Source organism: Mizuhopecten yessoensis, unplaced genomic scaffold, assembly GCF_002113885.1.
Source record: "Mizuhopecten yessoensis strain PY_sf001 unplaced genomic scaffold, ASM211388v2 scaffold9359, whole genome shotgun sequence".
NCBI classification, from domain to species: domain Eukaryota; kingdom Metazoa; phylum Mollusca; class Bivalvia; order Pectinida; family Pectinidae; genus Mizuhopecten; species Mizuhopecten yessoensis.
In genome coordinates, this window is record NW_018408008.1 from 99367 (window position 1) to 117567 (window position 18201).

At 35.0% G+C, this 18201-nt stretch overlaps 1 protein-coding gene across 3 annotated transcripts; it reads right to left on the bottom strand.

Annotated features, from left to right (window-relative positions):
* Positions 1-301: 301 nt before the first annotated feature.
* Positions 302-12882, bottom strand: LOC110457875. 3 transcript variants are annotated; one of them, XM_021509324.1, is made up of 9 exons: positions 12472-12882; positions 10608-10958; positions 9943-10329; positions 9676-9794; positions 4924-5276; positions 3486-4365; positions 2355-2379; positions 1810-2127; positions 302-1161 (listed from the first exon to the last, which is right to left on the bottom strand). In XM_021509324.1, the coding sequence occupies exons 1-9, from the start codon at positions 12872-12874 to the stop codon at positions 860-862; spliced, it is 3138 nt and encodes a 1045-aa protein (XP_021364999.1). In that variant the 5' UTR covers positions 12875-12882; the 3' UTR covers positions 302-859. The 3 variants fall into 3 exon arrangements, with proteins under 3 accessions (XP_021364999.1, XP_021365000.1, XP_021364998.1); XM_021509325.1 differs by having other exon boundaries at positions 10249-10332; XM_021509323.1 differs by having other exon boundaries at positions 9943-10332.
* Positions 12883-18201: the final 5319 nt, after the last annotated feature.

An 18201-nucleotide genomic window follows, 5' to 3' on the forward strand; every position in this document is an offset into this window, starting at 1 on the left:
TAGCTATAACATTTTTTAACAAACGACTCAACGCACCTGCCTATGTTATCGACGTGGAAATATTAAATAACTTTGAATATAGTGTGATGGCTTTGATATTGATGTGCTTCAGTCCCGTCAAATGAATGGATTTGTGCTTTCATGTAGCTTTTTTCAAACAATTTATCCAAATTTAATGAAGTTGAACATTTAAATTAAAAGACCAAAACGTAATATTACTAGCGTTTAAATCCTACACCCGTCTCCTTTCCTGTACATTATACCCATTCCGAGCAAAATCCAACACATGCTATGTTCTGCCTTTTTTATTTTTAATAGTACTATTTATTCACAAACATTGTACTTCCTATTGTCATCCCGGTCTTTATTTTATTCATGGGGTTGCAGTTTATGGCCTTGCAATGTTCACCTTTCTGTAAGTTTCTGTTATAAACACTTTCTGGGTATACATTCCTTAGAGCATACCAAGCATATACGTTATGCTTTTTTTTATAATTTAGTGGAAAATATCGTCTGTAAAAACACCGCTCGTGTATTTTGGAGAATACAATTCGGAATCCTCAGCCACTTAGAAAGTCGTCCATTTTTTACTTGTTCGAAATTTGGCATTAACATGCATGCTGCACACTGCCACTTCTGACTATCATGCAAACACTATTCTCTATAAGAACCGAAACAAATAAGAGGTATGCATTCATTAAATGCTGGGAAAACTGCATGTTTCAAAATAACATTACTATCGCTTTGTCATACCCGTTTTTGTATAAAAGCAGGACCCAGTTACCTCAATATATGTATTGTAATATATTTGTATGAAAAATATGAACGATGAAAAGCAATACCATGGGTAAAATTGAAATCACCTAGGTGCCAAGATATAATCGGAGAGAGATTTAACGTCCATGTCACATTCCGTCATGGCTAACATAAGCTTCTTTACGGTAGCCTCTTCCCCATCGTCTTGGATCCATTTCGCCAACAGCGCCTGTATTCTGTCTCCAACTTTCCCATGGTTAACATCAATTATGTCGATTGCTTTGTAATCCATGCCAAGCTCAATGAAGAGGTTGAAGTAGGATTTCGCACCGATATAATCGGCAACTACATCCTGGAATAGAGTTGATATTGGTCTGTGTAATACTTCAGCGGGTAAGTCCAGACCTATGAGATAGAAACATGATACCATTTTAAGTAATATATCAACATAACTGTGTGTTGCATATTGATAGATACAGCGTTGCAGGATTGGGAAAAAATATGCCTGCTTTGCCCCTTTGCATTTCTTGTGGAAGCGACTGATGTGGGATCCAATACATAGTCGTTTGTTTTATTTTCGATAGGAGGGCACGGGAACGACCAACATTCGTATGACAACTTTTTTAAGTTGATCCAGGCGTTTAGTTCTAGTTAAAGTGTTTATTTGAACCAGCATGGTCTATCTACCTGAGTGTGGTTGTGTTGCGTTTCATTGGTAAAGGTATATTCCTAGGGTTGTAGAAATTACATGTAGAAGTCACCCGATGACCTAGAGATTTAAAAAATAAAAAATCCTGGGTAATTGTGTTCGAGAACATAGATTTATTTTCCCTTTGTTGTGAAGACATTATACCTCAAACAAACAAAATACTAATTCATGTACGAAGTTTGTTCATGCTATACAAATAATTTATCATAACCTAATGCTGTTTTCTATAGTGTATTTTACAGCATATCAGAATATGGCTGCAAGTAAAAACTGCATACCGTACTACCAAACTGAAGGTTGCGTTAATGTGACAATATTATTACAAATAGACAACAGATACATACCTTTGCACTCATCTACGCGATTTGAGTCCAAAATAGTCATGAGAGCTGTATACGGCATGTTATGCTTCTGCATTGCGTCCATGATTTCAGCGAAGCCTATCCCATGTTGGGTATTCCAAACATGCAAAAGCATCTTCGTAGCTCTTGTTCGAAATGAGGCGTTGCGAGTCTCTTCCATGATTTGTTCTAATATATGTATAGGGAGGTGAAGCTCTGTGAAAAACATTTGATATCCTTTTCCACTTATCAGTTTCGCAATCCGTCCAGTCTCCTTCATCGAAGGTATCCTGTCAGGTAATGATTCCATGAGGCTATCGGCTATATTAATTCGAAAAAAAAAGAAGTTAAAAATCCTATGTCAAATAATGAAAGTTTTTTACTGATTCGCAATGCACGGTGTGTGTGTGTGTGTGTCTGTCTGTCTCTCTCTCTGTCTCTCTGTCTCTCTCTCTCTCTCTGATCGTTTTATAACTGTTTAATTTGAAGCAAAACTTCACAACATCTGTAACAATTGTTTCTCAAATTTAAAAAAGAAAAGTACTTACCAATGTGAGGTTGTCGTTTCCTACGCTGTTAAAAAGATAAAGCTGTTACTTTAATGAAGTTTTGATAATCATTTATATATATATAACAAATGACAAGAGCTTTTAGTTCTTTTCTAGCGTGTTCACCTCTATACGTGTTCATCAGGGGAACTGCTTATTTATTGTGACAGGATAACAGGATAACAGGATAACAGGATAACAACACAACACCGAAAGTGATGACGTCATGATATATTATGACGTCACACTACAACCTACCAAAATTGACGCCAACATGAACAATGAACTTTAACGTCTGCACTTCAGGAACAACACAGAGGGTTTTCCAAAATTGATACATGTACATAGTTACAGGCATGAGTTTGTTACATGCATTTTATTTATTTATTCATGCAACGACCTGTACCGTTAGAACATTTTAAACCAGGTTTTAATATATCGATTAACATTGATTATTTTAACTGTCGTTGTCCAATGTCTTTTGTAGCTTGCTATATAGGAATTACATGGAACTTATCATTTGCATGAGAATGTTTATGCGTATTAACATTTAAACATCGAAGATGGTATATTTTTGTATGTTGTCTGTGGAGTGTAATACGTTGCCGTAATTCACACCCAGTTTGTTCAATGTAACATTCAGAACAATTTGCACAGATCAATAGACAATACCAATATAAGATGGTTACATTTTGTCTGTTGTCCCTTTGTCTCTAGTTTCTAGTGTCTGTAACTATATAGTGTATCTATTTGTGTAACACCAACTTTTTTCTTCCCCAAATGTTGACTTTAAAGTCCATTGTTAATTTCGGCGTCAATTTTGATAGGTTATAATGTGATGTCATAATGTATCATGACGTCATCACTTTCTGTGTTTTGTTGTTGTCCTGTCAAAATGAATAAACAGGTCCCATGATGAACCCCTAAAGAGATGAAAGCGTTAGGGAGATACCAAACAACTCTTTTCATTTGTTTTTTATAATTAACAATCACAAAGATTTTGAATGTTGTTGTTTTTTGATTGTATATATATATATATGAATTCCAAATTGACTATTTAATTGTATCTTTGAATCATGCTTATATCACCCTATGAATTAAAATGTACATTATTACATTATTGTTACTTACCGTTCCGGTATTTAAAAACCAAAAGCTGTAGTCATCAATCGAAATCCATCCCCTGCCACCTAGTCCATAGCATGGCAGACTTGATCCTATGAGAATATCCTCTACTTTCACCATCTTGTCATTGTTTGTAAACCGGAGGTCATTATGGAGGCAAAAATAATATTTTAGATGGGCTTGCCGATTCATCTCAAGAATGTTTCGGAGAAGAAAATCGAGAATGTTTCTGATTTGTATTCCACTTCCTTGAACCATGCTCTGATTTCTGTCTCGTTTGTACATTGTGACTTTCATGGTGTTACCATTACAATTGAGGATCATGTTCCACAAGTAGTCAACAGCAAGACAGACAAACCGTCGACGTACGAATATGGTCTGATCATGCCCTGGCTCCTCAATGCAGTGGAATCGGTGAATACAGGTGGCGACTAACTTGTCCCATATAGCGTATGGGATGAACTCCTTTTCAAATTTGAAGCAAAGCACGGGAGACTTTACTATGTCGGGTTCCGCTAACATTTGTTGCAATAATTCAGGGACCGATTCCAACAACATACACGGGACTATATAGTAGTCAACACTTATGTCATCCGATATTGGCTTAGCTAGAAGACCAAGCGTTTCCATCGCTAGTTTGGTTATTTCCTCGTTCTTACTAAAACACTGAGACATTCCATTGTTCCATATCGCATGCAAGTCACGGAAGGGCAACTTTCCAGATTTGGCAAAAGCAACCCATCTCTGCCGCTCTCTGAAACCAGATGTAAATTTTGGATCTGTGATGATGCATTTCAATGCGTCTAGGATGAAGTTTGGATTAAGAATAATCATTGGATTGTGATTCAAAGTTACAACGATCATCGACCCGGTCATCTGTAGTTTCCTGAAGAGATAGAGAAAAAACAGGATGTGCAAAAAGATTAAAAACATGACAATTACATTTCTCTGTGTCATCTGAGACATCACATAAATATATCAATATTATATATGTTGACTTTCTCAAATGTATATCATGTTAAGAATTATAAGACTTTATTTAACTGTATTAATAAGTTGAATGATACAGTCTATGGTAATATAGGCATCATACACTATAAATGGTTTCAACTAAATATATTCAAATGTAACAAACACGATAAAGTGTTTTCTAAAAGATAAGAGACACTTTTGTATACGAACATTTATGAAATGTTCTGGTTAGGTGTCCGAAAGCTTGCAAGTATTCCCATACCTGGTACCGAGATATTTTAAACGTATAATGTTTTCCAATATCATAACGATGCCGTAAATATAGTCACATTTTGCTTCATTGGATGAGCAGAATTTCTGTAGGCAGCAGACCCAGATTGAGTCTGAGATACGCAGGAAAATTGAATAGCAAGTATTCCCATCATTTACCGTTTTGAATAAGGTTTAAAAATTATCTATCATATAAACATACTTTAAAAAGTATCGGACATCTTCTTCATCAGGAAGAGGAACTAAAAGCGTTCTGTTCAATTCCTTCAGCTCTTGGTATGTCAAGACATGCACGCCTTCTCCTTTCCTTTTGAGGAGCTCTTGTTCCATTGCAATCCACCTGGCTGGAACTAATTTCATCCATTCAGATTGAAGGGGAGCCACATCGAATATTTTCCGCCATATTTTCTCGTAGAGGTCCTTTTGTTGTGATGAATCGTTCAAGTTTGATATTGGAAACATTTCTTGAACATGATTTTCCATTATTTGCCTTATTCTGCAATTTTGATATAATTTATCCAGAATAGATCCAAATACTTCGAGTTTCTCCTCTTCCTGTAAGCAACACAAAATTAAGATATATGAAAACGGTAAAAAGCAAGTTTGGTTCAATTATGTTTGTCCTAGTGCATTACATAAATAAATCGCACTTATAATGCAGACCCATATACACGTTCGCTGTTCCACTTTTTGCGTATCGTTTTCGGAGCAAATCTGTACCGTTTGCGAAGCACTTGTGTATCAACTGTGTAGCGTTTGCGTAGCGCTTTCGTAACATTTCTGTAGCATTTCTGTATTGTTTCCGTAATACTTGAGTCAACATCTCTCCATTCAAAAGGCGTTTGTGAAACGTTCGGCTAACCATGTTATGGAATATATATTAGTCGTAATAAATTGCATTACGTGAAAATTATGCCAATCATCATAACAGTCTGAAAAAGAAAACAAAAATGTCGGTTTTTAAATGTGATATTGTGAATTACATATACATTGACATTAACAATCGTCCTCCCATGGACCTACTGTGTGTTCCCCACACCAGCAGCGAAGAGATAATTTAAATAACAATCATACAGCTGGTCATGTGGTAATGATTGTTTTTAAATCAGAGGAAACCTCGAGTTGTTATCAAACAGTTAAACATTTTTTTGTAGTGGCAGTTGTAAAGGTTGTTAGGGCATCATGACCTTCCGCTCACATATATTTTTCTTTTCAATATGATATATATACCTGATTATACAGGCATTGATGACACATTGACCATATACCTGTGGTCACATTGGATTATGATGGGCTGTCGCTGATCAAGGTCACATTGTGTGATTTAAAGGCAGTTCATTCCATGTCAATCAATCCAGTTCATTGTCTGTCCACCAGGTACATATGTATACAGGTAAAACAGTACAAAGTAAAAATCCACAGGTAAGATACTTTGGCGGTCCCTAGGTCAGAAAATAACAGTCCAAGCGACATTTTATTTCACAACAGTGCCTTTACCAAGGTAAACTAATAATTTGCTTGGAATGTCTTTTTCTTATTATTATTTTCGCAATAAAATGTATATATTGTTCTTATTTAGGAAAGCTGAATTATCAAAAGTGTTTTTTTTTAAGATTTATTTATTATGAGTTATGTTAACAGCGTGGAAGGTTAGATATCAACCTTTGGTAGCAGAGTACAGTAGAAATGGCTTGATCCTAAAAATAAAGGGCATGTCTCAGATAAATATGGATAGCGTATTTATCCTGCACAACACACCTACATATATATATATACATTTACAAACTACGTTTTGAATACATTTTTTTTTAAAGAATACTTTATTCAAAAAGTGATTTCCCCAAATTTGGGACTTGTGTAAAACCATGGTTACCATCAAAACACGCCAAAAAAATGCAAAAACATATGTCAAAAATTTGACCCACGCAAGTAGCAATATTGTTCTTAAAACCTGTCTTAAATTGAATATCACCTACTCGGTGACAGAAATACTCAGGTCGTTCAACTGGATTTTTCACAATATGTACACATGTTCTGAGTACAAAAATAGACTACATGAACATCTAGCTTTTGTGGTGTAGACACAGATTTGTAAATGGCCAAAAATGTACTCTCAAAACAAATTCGATTTTTTTTTAAATTTGAAGCCCACCTTGTCCACTTCATCATGTATATGCCAATTTTTAGTGCTGATTTTTTTTTTTTTAAACTTTGATACATGTAATATTACAAAGGTTATTCATTCTACAAAAATATCACCCATGGCCATCGTACTCTACTGTGCACTGCTACCTTAATACGTAACCAACTTCTAAATATCAGATTGTTGAAAATGAGGATATTGTTTTAGTAATCAATACAAAAATAATGTTTTATTTTTTTTTATTTTTATCATGTGATATCCTACGGATCGGTATTGTACACATTGGTTATATCTGATTTCCTGTGAAAATAGTGGGCTGCCCTTTATCTGTAGAACGTTTGCTAACGGAGTGCCCTTTCTGTGTGTGGTAATTATAATGGTGTAACATTTCAGTCAAGCGTATCTGGTCTTGTGTACCACTTAACTTACATGGTTCAATGAAAAAGATAATTGACCTATTTCAGCTGACCAATTAGTACAATGAACACCCTTAGCAATTTATACTGTGGACATTATCAGAGATTGGTATTTACCTGGTGATGAGGTTACGTACATGTGTGGCAAAAGATGAAATGTTTTAGCACTTACACGTACATGTGCAGAATTATTGATGTAGTTTTGCCCCTCAGTCTAATTGTCGCGTTGTCTATAAAAAGTCTGACAGCGGTCACAGACGTATTCTTTTAAGCCCAATGCACCGATGGTGTATTTTCAGTAGCTCAGATGACACTTTTTACATACACTTTTTACATTACCCTAGACTGCAATATCATTGTACCACCCTTTTTGGCGTATTGATTTTAGTCTAGATCCGACGTGATATCATTTATCAAGACATTAGAAAAAGGTAACACGGACACGGGCTTTCTGAGTGTGGGGTACCATACCCAATCACCAGTTTCACGAATATTCCTTAATTTAATGAGCAATTTCAAATACAGTTAGAGATACGGCTAAGTATCAACTGTTTTGGGTACGAACGGTGACGAGACGCTATACGACCGCAGGACGAACTAAGTACGAACGCGAACTTACCGATAGGACCTGTTGCGCCGATTGGGCCTAGCGCTGCTAGAGCGGCCACTTCCGAATGGATCAAGCTTATCGGCTTTAACCGACCGATACACTGATACCTGGCCGCTATCGACAGATAAAATGATACCTTGCCGCTATCGACAGATAAACTGATACCTTGTCGCTACCGACCGATAAACTGATACCTGGCCGCTACCGAAAAACTGATACCTGGTCAATAGCTACGGAATATACAGCCGCTATCATAGGACAGGACTAGTGGTATTCGTCTGTCGAATAACTAAATAACTCGTAGTGAAGCGAACGTGAAACCCCTCAAACAACAAATACACGGTACTTGCTAACCGAAACACACCTATAGTTACAACACTGTTCCTGGTGTCATAATATGATAAATCATATATATTAATACCATTGCAATTTTAGTTTGTAGTCATCCTTAAATTTCGGATGATGTTTGTACACACCGGGTATCCCGATATACGGAGTGATCCAGTCAGTGCGTAGCAATGCTAAGTCGCATACCTATTCATTTATTTAAATGTCAGCTTTTACATATTTTTAGGCTGATGACGATTAGACAACTGTTCAAATTTCACAAAACCAAAATATTGGAAAAGACCACACAGTGCTACATTGATCAAACGATTTTTTATGATATTATCGTGATATTGTCATATAAAAGACAATCATGACTTTCCACGCACATACATGTAGTACATGTTCGTTGTACTTATAGTGTGTACACAACTGAATAAAAAGTTTCAAATGAAAATATAGCTTTTTATATTACTTACAGGTGGCAAACGTGTGAACAATGTAGATATTGTATGATGTACAAATTATATTATAATTCAACTCTGATAACAAATAACTGTTTATTTGATTTAAAAACTAATTCTTCTGGTGTTGAATTGTGTATTAAACTTGTATGGTTTTGAAGCAGTTTGGACCTCTTTTTCAGCGTGCGTCTTGCGTTCGTGCCACAAAAAAAAATGGATACTTAGCCGTAATTCTAACTGTAGTGTGAGTTAAAGTTTCTATATAAATCTGAGCTGATTTACCATTGTTTTGAGATTAACCCCGGAACAAATTTCGCGCATGAATAAATACAGTCAACATCGAAAATCGACCTATTCTCCACGAAGGAGTTATTTCAGGAAGGTCAAGAAAAGTTTGAATAAATTGTTTGAGTGTTAAAATAGTGTTTCACTGGTTATTTTAACCGATGTTTAAATCCCCACCAACAAAATTAATTAACCTTTCATTCGGTAACTAAGCAGTCGGAAATATTTCTGACAATAACTTATGAGTACCTGTGTGTTACGTTGATCTGTTAGTGTACCTCAGGTCTTTGTGATTGAAAAATTACCAATATTTGATCAAACTTTATTTTTATAATTCACGAGATGTATATGTGTGTTTCACACTCATACCATTATCCGAACGAAATGACAATTTTTAAAACATTCCAATATACCTCCTCGTTGCTTTACAACCCATTCATATTAAAACAAACGTATCGTCGGTTTGTAAGCGTCATCCGTAGCACTTGCTACCGTCTCCGTAACATTTCCGTACATCTTGCGTATCGTTTGCGAAGCATTTCCATAGCATTTGCATCCACGGTGGAACAGCGAACGTGTGCGGGTCTGTATATATTCTCAAAAGTATTACTTCAGCAATCATATTGTTAAACTTATTCACATGCTACCTAAGTGTAAAGGGGTAAATATCCATACCCTAAGGCTTTGCGCCAAAAGGAATAATACTCACGGTTCCAGAAACTTGATCTAGATGAGACCCTGTTAATATGATAGGTGGTGTCCTATTCTGATCAGCTTTGTCATCTACAGCATATGTTCCGACAGAGCTAAGCCAGGATTCGATGCCTTCTGTTAATGAATACAGTCAAAAATGAGTTATATGATAGATATTATTGAGAATAATTCTCAGTCATATTTCATATCAAAATAATCGCTTAAAATAGTCGAAACGCATGGATGATATATTTCATTAACAAATGATATTCCAAGTAACAACCTATTTCCTTTTCTCCTTTCTCGGAGTCGACGCACATCGCCACGTCGAAAACGAGGATAAATACCATATCTCCAGACATGAAACAGTGATGGGAATTGTAAAATATCGTCTCCCCGCCGAAGTCGTAGAGGGTAATGAAACCCTTGACAGTGTCGTCATCATTGGTTTTCATTTCCTCGTGGTTGTCTAGTTCTCTACTCTCATGTTCATCTTTGTTTTCCGTTTCCTCGGCATCTTCCACGACCTCGTCCTCGTTTTCCGCGTAGTACCAGTACTCGTCGTCGTCATACTGATATAAAATCTCACCTACAAATTGTTGTTGTGCCTCAGATAAATCAAGATCAGATGTAGGGGAGATGCATATTCTTTCAATTGCCGTTGTATCATCTTCTGGGGAAAAAAAGAAAAATGGTGCAGATATAAAACTTTGATTATATGCAGGGACGGGATACTTTGATTACCTATCATTTAGTTATGGTCGAGTAGTAAATGAAGAGATAATGAAAGGGTAGTGTTACATTTGTAACGATCTTGTTAAACATAGACACGTATATAGGAATACGTATTTAAGCTGTTCTATACTAACCCCTTTATTTGTACTCTACAGCTTTGTAAACAAAATCTGGATATGATGGGGTAGATATGAATCTGTGCCAATTATGCACCTGTACTTGCGGTTCCTGCTGATGTATTTCTGTTATCCGGTTTGTCAGTTGTTTGTTGGGCACTGTAACGTTTGAATATCCTTCTTAAACGTTCTTTTCCTGTTTCCATTTCACCTCCCTCGCCAAGTTTTTGTCGAAAGCCTGTGTTTGGATCCCAGTCTAAATAGTTTGCAAGAAATTCTACAAGATTTGTTGATCCTGGACCATCAATTGGAAACTCTTCCCGTGACAACTGCTTTCGTAGGCATGTCTTTCCAGACTTTACATTTCCTATGAAGGTAACTGTGACGTTACAGGTTTGAACTAATTTCTCAGTGATTCCTTTCTTAACTTGATACTGTGCAAGTCGATCTGAAAATACAAATATGACATATGAATTAATAGTACAAATATATTCCAATACCTCTTCTTTCTCTTAACAAATATGTTAACTATATATGAGTGTTACTCTAGCAAAACTAACGACATATAACCTGCCTCTTGTACAATACTTAACCTCATGTTATAATAACTATAAACGAACCTAAATCAACTGACAACTAAATCATCCCCTCTACCTCTGTATCAGTGTATCTCCATGGACAGCCTCTTTAAAGATATCAACTAGTTAAAAAAAAACCAGATCTGATAAAAACATTTCAAAGCATCGGTAAAGCACAAAGTCATTATTTATAAACACAATTCACCAAATTCACTTTAGCTGGTAGCAATGTCCCCGGGGTGCTTTCAAAAACGTATTATACTTGAGAAATTATCACACCTATACATATCTGCAACTAAACTGTTTTTTTCTCGCTTATTCAATCTATACGATTATCGGTTATCCCCCAATCCTCAACTTTTTCTTATAATGAAATTTAACCTTTAACAAAATAAACCACTCAAAGTGTGATGACATCATAAGCTACAATACTGGTATTTGTAATTCTAACTTCTGAATGGTCGAAGTTGCTGAGCAATGAAATTGCTTTGCAATGTTGTTTTATATGCGAAATTATTATCTTTTAATCAAAAATCAATAAATATGTATCTGTTACATTTAGAGTTATGTGGTACATTCCGAAAAAAAAGTACGTGTATTTGTGTTAATAATTGTTGAACTCAAAAAATGTCCTGGGTATTTTTTTAGTATATATATATAGCCAGATCATAGTTAATGGTACATGCTGAATATCATATTTGTTTCACCAATATGGAGAAACATCAATATTTTTCAAAGATGCAAAGCAATACCAGTGAACATGAAACGATTAAGTGTTCATCTTATTGCATTTCAGATTGCAAACATACCACAGTGAGTTATAAATGTAGCAGCAAAGAGCGAAATTTAGTTGAGTGATCTTTAGCGGCACATTCTTATGACTTCAAGCTTGACGGCAAGGATGGGCGTCATTGTAAATTGACTTATCAACACAAATCTTCAGTTTCCAGCTATTTTTCGGTACGATTTGCTTGCAATAACATTACAAAATAACGTAGTTTTGTACATTGCTTGGTGTATGAAGCTAAGATGAACAAAAACAACCACTTATTCTAATGTAGCTAAGCTGCAGTTAGAATAGGAAATATGCGGCTCAAAATGCAGTATACAAACATATTCTTATCATAATCGATACTTGAACTGATACATGTATAAGTATAAATTTTAATCTATCTTGATAACATCTGATATTTCATTCGTAAACAAATATAATGTATGTTTTTAGTTGTATATAAAATAATGATACTTATTTCAAGTTCTCAATATAAAGACACCATAACTATTATGTAACTTTGAGGCATACTACAGTATTCAATAATTGCACACCGCGGTGTTTTATGCAAATACATATTTTACACCTTAAGTAAAAGTAAAAATATGTACCAAAATGCTGGATCACCTCCCGGTATCTACTTTGATTCGGATCATCGTCCAACTTTTCTCTTGCCACATCCATTGGTCGGCGTCCTTTGTAATTAACCTGCTGTATAGCGTCAGGACATTTTTCACATATGGACCTCATTATATTTTTCCATGGACGACCCTCTCTTGCCATGTAATGTAGCACATTGTATCCAAATAGATCCTGCACTGCCAATTCCTCGCCTGTCATCTCGTCGACCAAGTAGCTCGTCACTTGTTGATGATTATTAAATACGGTATGTATAATGGGTGTAAGACCGTCCTCATCTCTGATTCCTAAAGCCGACCTATTTCGTACGAGGACTTGCACTGTATTCAGGTCCCCACAACTTGCTGCATGGTGAAGAGGTAAGATTGCAGACATGATCGACGATGTCTGTAACACAATTCAAGAAACAACACAAATATATCGCTAGGACAACATGTGAGGATTTTTTAGCATATCACATAACGACGAAGTTTATTTCTCTACGATATCTTGATGACAACTATGAACGTTGGATAAAGTGTTCATCATCTCTATGATGTAATTTAGTTCGATAGCAGTCGATATCTATCACAGAGGTCCTGATATTCGGAACAATCTATTGCTAAAGACGTTAATTCAAGTTCTCGTCGTGAAAGATATGCGACAAGCAATTGCAGCTACTTGTCAGGAATTTTAATTAACTGTACCCTGACTGTAGTCGAATAGACATTTCTCATGTTAAAGCAGGCTTAGCACGGAGACAGAGACGGACACTGAAAGTAGTAGATTCAGGGAACATCTCAAAATTATTTTTCATTTTATCTGTATTATGAATTCCTGTCCCGCTGCTTGCGACAAAACATTTCAGATTTATCTTTTTGTGTTCCTAACCGACATTTAAACCCGCAGATTTTCAAACAAATTGATAAACTTCTCTAGGTTGACGACACCTTACTGGGTTTTTTTTAAGTTTGTTTTTGTTTGCTTTACAGTTTATACTTAAAAGCCTAAGTGCATGCTAAAGTTGATTGCAGTAGTATATAAATCCGCAAAGTAACTCCCCTGGAATTATCCCTATGAATGATACCCCCACACACCACACACACCCCGATACTGAAATATTTTGGCTGTTTTGCATGGGGAAAAAAACCCTGAAACCTGTCGATTTCGAACGAAGTGAAAAATAGCAGAAAATTTAATAGATTTCTAATTTCTTCTTTTGATATTTTTCAGGAGAATACCCATGGACATACTTAAATACAAAAAAATATTCCTTTGATGGCTAACTGGTGTAGCTTATCGATTGTTAAAACAGATGATTGAACGATAACGGTCGCTTCCACAGGGACCTGGTAATTTATAACGTCTTTACTTGGACCTAAACTAAGGTGTTTAGAGTAAGTTTACATGCTTGAGTTTTTTTGGCATTTTACCGAAAATGAATCTAACCCCTCCCTCCCAACAACCATGTAACATTACTCTTAACACATTAGTTTAGGTCCAAGTATAGCTGTTATAAATGATCAGGTCCCTGCGGTTGTTACATCGCGATCATGTTATTGTTGAGAAGGAACATACGAAAATGCAAAGGAATGATTAGATAAATACATGTGGAGCAAGTCCCTTCAGCTTACGCTATTGCATCTGTATTAATAGACATCGTGTCAGCGTTAAACATTTATTTCATATTATGGAAATATCGTGTCATCAGAAGTTTGTGGATGGGAAATCTATTCTACAAATGTATAAATGAGATCACTGTCAATCTGGTAAAATATCAACTTCTTCATACTGACATTTCTGGTCCGGGGAATTTTAACTCATTCGGCGTCAGAAAAATACATCAGAGGTTTCAGGTGAGATCCTTAGCGGAAACATTGACATATCAATTACCACGGTTGCATACTTGCCTCATTGATCCACGAAACAGACTATAACGAATGTGGTAACCAGACACATAATGTTGTATCAGGCGTTGCGCAAATATGTTGTAAACGTTTTTCCACATGATGACCATCATGTTACCTGTTCGCTATACATGTAGTCACGTACATGTGCGTGTACACACTCTGACATACTATATACATTACATTCAGTATGTGCTTGTCTAGGTCTATGTCTTGCCTGTAAACTTAATTGCGTAATCTACAAAGCACAACCTAATGTAAAACGTCTATGTGCGACTCATGTGTAATATTGCTAACGTCCATGTCATTTTCAAATTGTACACATATAAACAAGCTTTTTGAAAATCTGATTAAATGACATTACTATCCAAATGAGCAGTTCGTTTTATTGTTGGTTGGACTAGGATTGGCAGATTTTTTATTATAAAGTAAAACATGTAGTTAAGTAATGTCCAATTGTTACAACGTCACCGTAAACTTTGAACGTGTAATTGTCATTTATATCGTAAACAGTATGCCGCACATTGTAATATATCATATGCTTACCTGAGAGTCAAGCGAATATGGATCGTTGCATTCTCTAAAAACAGAGAACATTTACATTATCCAAATACACATACTCCTCACATACTAGTGTTGTCGATATTTAAGATCCTGAGATATAAAACTTTCTGAATCAAAGGAATGATACGATTGGACATAAACAGAGGCAGTATCAGAAGCAGGTGAGCAGTGTTGATACATCTGTGTTGTCAGTGGATCGGTCTGACCCTTGAACTGTCGTACTTATAGCTCATCCATTGTACATATACTCGTGTTTATAAACATTGTTCATTACATGTGCAGAGCTGGAATATGTTTCAGATATTATTTTCTTGCAATTTTATTTATAATCTAGCTTTGTTTGTTTGTTTGTTTGATTTTGTTTAACGTCCTATTGACAGCTAAGGTCATTTAAGGACGGCCTCCCCTGTGTGCAAGATGCATGCGTGTAGTGTATGTGTGTGTATTTTGGGAGGCTGCGATATGTTCGTGTTCGTCTCCTTGTGATAGCGCGGAGCTGATGCCGACTNCACCCGGTCACATTATACTGACAACGGGCGAACCAGTCGTCCCACTCCTAATTTGCTGAGCGTTAAGCAGGAGTAGAAACTACCATTTTTAAAGACTTTGGTATGTCTCGGCCAGGGGACAGAACCCAAAGCCTTCCTCACAGGGGCGAACGCTCAACAAATGGCCAAAAGTGAGGCATTGTCAAGGGAGACATTAGGAAGAAGAAAGTTATTTAGAAAGGAGAGAAGAGATACGGTCCCAAATTTAGTCGCCTCTTACGATCATGCAATTGGGGGCAGCAGGTACAATTCTTACGCCCTACCTGCTACTGTAATATAATCAGTATATCCACACAATGTTTGAGGAGAGTAGATCAACAAAACATACCTTTACTTTTGCTAATGTGTACAGAACAATATGTGTGAGTTCAAAAATTTCAAACACTCTGAATCTTGATATTAGTGAAGTGTGTATTTTGGCAAACAATATAGCAAAAAAATGTACATATACTCGTGTTTATACACATTGTTCATTACCTGTGCAGAGCTGGAACATGTTTCATATATTATTGTCTTGTAAATTTATTTATAATCTAGCTACTGTAATATAATCAGTATATCAACACACTGTTTTAGGAGAGTAGATCAACAAAACATACCTTTGCTTTTACTAATGTGAACAGAATAATATGTTTGAGTTAAAAGTTTCAAACACTCTGAAACTTGATATTAGTGAAGTGTGCATTTTTGTAAACAATATAGCATAAAATTGTATATATACTCGTGTTTATAAATATATTGTTCATTACCTGTGCAGAGCTGGAACATGTTTCAGGTATCATTGTATTTGTTTTTTTTATTATTTATAATCTACTGTAATATATTATAAAGTATCTCCACACACTATTTGAGGAGAGTAGATAAAAAAACCCATACCTTTGCTTTTGCTAATGTGTACAGAATAATATGTTTGAGTTATTATTTTAAAAACATTCTGAAATTTGAGTGTGGTAAAAAATACAATGACACCTTGATTAGCATAGGTATAAAGAACATTACGATCAGTGGGTGACATACATTTTTTTTTTATTATTTTTTAATGTTTTGATTTTTTATTAAATTCAAAATGTTTATAACATAAACATCTTTATAAATATACAAACAATGTGCATGGGGGTCTATAATCGCCTTTAAATAATGTACATACTGTTCAAAATATTCTATCAAGTATCAGTAATCGTCATACATATATATTAACAAATAAGTAAAAATTCACATTTTTTTATATACAAAAATAAACTTCCGGATATTCTTGTTCTATTCTAATTATTATTGTATAATATTATAGTGTTTGATTTCCGGTTAGAGTCACGATGGTGAACAGACTTCGCACAAACGTTATTATATTATATTATATTTACCATATAACGTAATTGAGATTAATTAATCTATGATATGAAGCGAAAGGTATATGGGAGTACATACACTTGTGGTTATGGAGATGGCCAAACTAGTCTTTTCTTGTGTAATTAAGTTGTTTTCAAATCCCAATTTTAGTATGACTTTGTATTTAATCTATTTGCCTTTCTTCCTTCTCTTTCTATGTCTTACCCTTCTTCTATTTTCTATATCAGCTGCCAGACTAGTTGTTCCAGTCAGTAGGCCCTGCACGTGTCCAGGTTAATGGGAGGTATTATAATAGTATCAGCAAATTGTCAGGGATTGGGGATAAAACAAAGAGAAAGGATTTTTTTTTCATATTTAAGGTGTAAAGATTTTAATATTTTTTGTATACCGGATACTCATTTTACTCCAGAAATTGAAGATATAATTAGGACAGAGTGGGGATATGAGTGTTACTTTAACTCTCTGAGGTCAAATTCTAGGTGGGTTGCAATATTATGTAATACTAATTTTGAGATAAAGGTTTTAAAAGTTAAAAAGCATTTGACTGGGAATTTCATAGCATTAGATTTAGAAATAGAAGGGAAACATATTACACTTATAAAAATCTATGGGCCAAATTCAGATACTCCATCTTTTTATGACAACATAGTAGAATCAATAGATGCTTTAAAAATGAATGTTTTATAATATAAGGAGATTTTAACTTAGTATTAAACCCTGAAATTGATTATGATAAAAGCGATAAAAATATCAATAACCCAAAAGCTACAGAAAATATCTTACAAATAATTGAATAGTTAGGAATGGTTGATGTTTATAGAGAACAGTATCCTGATAATAAAAGATATACATGGAGAAGAGGTTATCCAATTAAGCAAGCCCGGTTAGATTTTTTTCTCATTTCTGAAAACTTGTTACCTAGTGTAAATAAAACTAATATTGAGCCAGGATACAGATCTGACCATGCTTTTCCATTTATTATATTAAAAGTTAACGAATTTTTAGAAGGGGAAAGGACTATAGAAGTTTATCAATTTGTTATTGCATGATTTAGACTATCTTGAAATTGTAAACAAAACTTTTTAAGACGTTAAAACCCAAAATGCTCTTCCAGTGTATAATCCACACAATATATCCAATATTCTGGATTCTGAAATCCAATTCCTTATAGATGATCAGCTGTTTTTAGAAACGTTATTAATAGAAATTAGAGGGGAAACTATTTCATATGCTTCACATTAGAAAAAACAACAGAATCATTTAGAAAACAATTTAAAAGATATTATAAAACATTTAGAATCGGTTAAAATAATTGATTTTGATAAATTAAAGGAATATATATATATATATATATATA

Coding starts and splice junctions, on each gene's coding strand:
- LOC110457875 (XM_021509323.1), bottom strand. CDS start 12,874: ATGTCTGCAATCTTACCTCTTCACCATGCAGCAAGTTGTGGGGACCTG. Junction 10,333..10,607: donor AGCAGGAACCGCAAGTACAG/GTGCATAATTGG, acceptor TTTTTTCCCCAG/AAGATGATACAACGGCAATT. Junction 1,162..1,809: donor TCGCGTAGATGAGTGCAAAG/GTATGTATCTGT, acceptor TCTATCTCATAG/GTCTGGACTTACCCGCTGAA.